The sequence below is a fragment of the Austrofundulus limnaeus genome, unplaced genomic scaffold (assembly GCF_001266775.1).
Source record: "Austrofundulus limnaeus strain Quisiro unplaced genomic scaffold, Austrofundulus_limnaeus-1.0 Scaffold2199, whole genome shotgun sequence".
Lineage (NCBI taxonomy): Eukaryota > Metazoa > Chordata > Actinopteri > Cyprinodontiformes > Rivulidae > Austrofundulus > Austrofundulus limnaeus.
This window is the reverse complement of record NW_013954601.1, coordinates 26,132-28,406: the sequence shown is the minus strand read 5'-3', so window position 1 is coordinate 28,406 and position 2,275 is coordinate 26,132. Positions and strand designations below refer to the sequence as shown.

General features: G+C 49.8%; 1 protein-coding gene across 2 annotated transcripts in view; it reads right to left on the bottom strand.

Annotated features, from left to right (window-relative positions):
• tert (telomerase reverse transcriptase) overlaps positions 1–2,275 on the bottom strand; it is a gene marked incomplete at its 5' end in the record, with an annotated part of 16,924 nt that overhangs the window by 2,662 nt on the left and 11,987 nt on the right. The window contains 1 exon segment of one of the 2 annotated variants that reach the window (XM_014034630.1): positions 1,496–1,557. Within the exon segment in view, the coding sequence (XP_013890084.1) occupies positions 1,496–1,557 (62 nt within the window). 2 annotated transcript variants of the gene reach the window in all.

Below are 2,275 nucleotides of genomic sequence, written 5' to 3'. Positions count from 1 at the left end.
GGTGTGTCAGGATGTGTCAGGGTGTGTCAGGATGTGTCAGGGTGTGTCAGGATATATCAGGATGTGTCAGGGTGTGTCAGGATGTGTCAGGGTGTGTCAGGATGTGTCAGGGTGTGTCAGGATATATCAGGGTGTGTCAGGGTGTGTCAGGATGTGTCAGGATTTGTCAGGATATATCAGGGTGTGTCAGGATATATCAGGGTGTGTCAGGATATATCAGGGTGTGTCAGGATATATCAGGGTGTGTCAGGATATATCAGGGTGTGTCAGGATATATCAGGGTGTGTCAGGGTGTGTCAGGATATATCAGGGTGTGTCAGGATGTGTCAGGGTGTGTCAGGATATATCAGGGTGTGTCAGGGTGTGTCAGGATATATCAGGGTGTGTCAGGATATATCAGGGTGTGTCAAGATGTGTCGGGAAGTGTCTGGATGTGCCGGGAAGTGTCGGGATGTTTCCGAGATGTGTCGGGATGTATCGGGAAGTGTCAGGGTGTGTCTGGAAGTGTCGGGATGTGTCAGGGATCTGTCGGGAAGTGTCCGCATGTGTCGGGAAGTGTCGGGGTGTGTCGGGAAGTGTAGGGGTGTGTCGGGAAGTGTCAGTGTGTGTCAGGAAGTGTCGGGGTGTGTTAGGAAGTGTCGGGGTGTGTCAGGAAGTGTCAGGGTGTGTAGGGAAGTGTTGGGATGTGTCAGGGATGTGTCCGGATGTGTCAGGAAGTGTATGGATGTGCCGGGAAGTGTCGGGATGTTTCCGGGATGTGTCGGGATGTATCGGGAAGTGTCAGGGTGTGTCTGGAAGTGTCGGGATGTGTCAGGGATCTGTCGGGAAGTGTCCGCATGTGTCGCGAAGTGTCGGCGTGTGCTGGGAAGTGTCGGGGTGTGTCGGGAAGTGTCGGGGTGTGTCGGGAAGTGTCGGGGTGTGTTGGGAAGTGTCGGGGTGTGTCGGAAAGTGTCGGGGTGTGTCGGAAAGTGTCGGGGTGTGTCAGGNGTGTCAGGGATGTGTCCGGATGTGTCGGGAAGTGTATGGATGTGCCGGGAAGTGTCGGAATGTTTCCGGGATGTGTCGGGATGTATCGGGAAGTGTCAGGGTGTGTCTGGAAGTGTCGGGATGTGTCAGGGATCTGTCGGGAAGTGGCTGCATGTGTCGGAAAGTGTCGGGGTGTGTCGGAAAGTGTCGGGGTGTGTCGGAAAGTGTCAAGGTGTGTCGGAAAGTGTCAAGGTGTGTCGGGAAGTGTTGGGATTTGTCAGGGATGTGTCCGGATGTGTCGGGAAGTGTCGGGAAGTGTTGGGGTGTGTCGGGAAGTGTCAGGGTGTGTTGGGAAGTGTCGGGGTGTGTTGGGAAGTGTCGGGGTGTGTCAGGAAGTGTCAGGGTGTGTAGGGAAGTGTTGGGATGTGTCCGGATGTGTCGGGAAGTGTCGGGGTGTGTTGGCGTGTTTCAGGATGATGCTCAGTTCTACCACACCACATTTCAAACCTGAGCCGAGCTGTGAGTCTACCTGCAGGCCTGCAGCAGYACCAGCTTGTAGATGTTCTTATAGACCGCCTCCACCGAGTTATTCTGAGGACAAAGTCATTMCAGAAGACAGAAAACAGAAAGCTGTAATATACTTTGTGTTTGTGAGGTAAACATGGTGCAGGTATCAAATTCAAAATGAGGGAATATTTACAGAAAACCCAATAAAGTTTATCAGTTTGAACAATAAATATCTTGTCTTTGTAGTGTKTCAAACTGAATATAGGCAGGTCATTATATTCTGTTTTTATTTATGCTTTACACAACGTCCCAGCTTCACTGAAGTTCAGGTTGTATACTTTAAGTCCTGGGGTCGGATTTATAAAACTGGCGTAMGCACAATGTGAGCCCAGAAACTTGCGTACGCCACTTTTTACGCCAAGGTTGTGATTTATAAAATCCAAACTTGACGTGAAAATGTGCAGTGCCTCACGCCAGCTTTGACCCATGCGTACGCTCATTTTGGAGATGGGAAACTGTGACACAGATGGTGAAGTGAGGAATTAGTGCCACGCTGCATCAAGATCACAGTCAGATATTTAATTTCACTTCATAACCAAACTTAGATTTTTATTTAACTTTATCATCAGCAGGCAGGAGGGGGAAAGGACGAGGAGAAGAGAGGTGGACTTATTTCTAATTTTATCCGACTTATTCAATTTAATTTTTATTGTTTTTTTCGTCCTGCAGGCTCTGAGGGAAAGCTGTCAGTCAGCACCTGTCATCCTCCAGACACATGAAGGAGCATGTCTGAACCAATCAC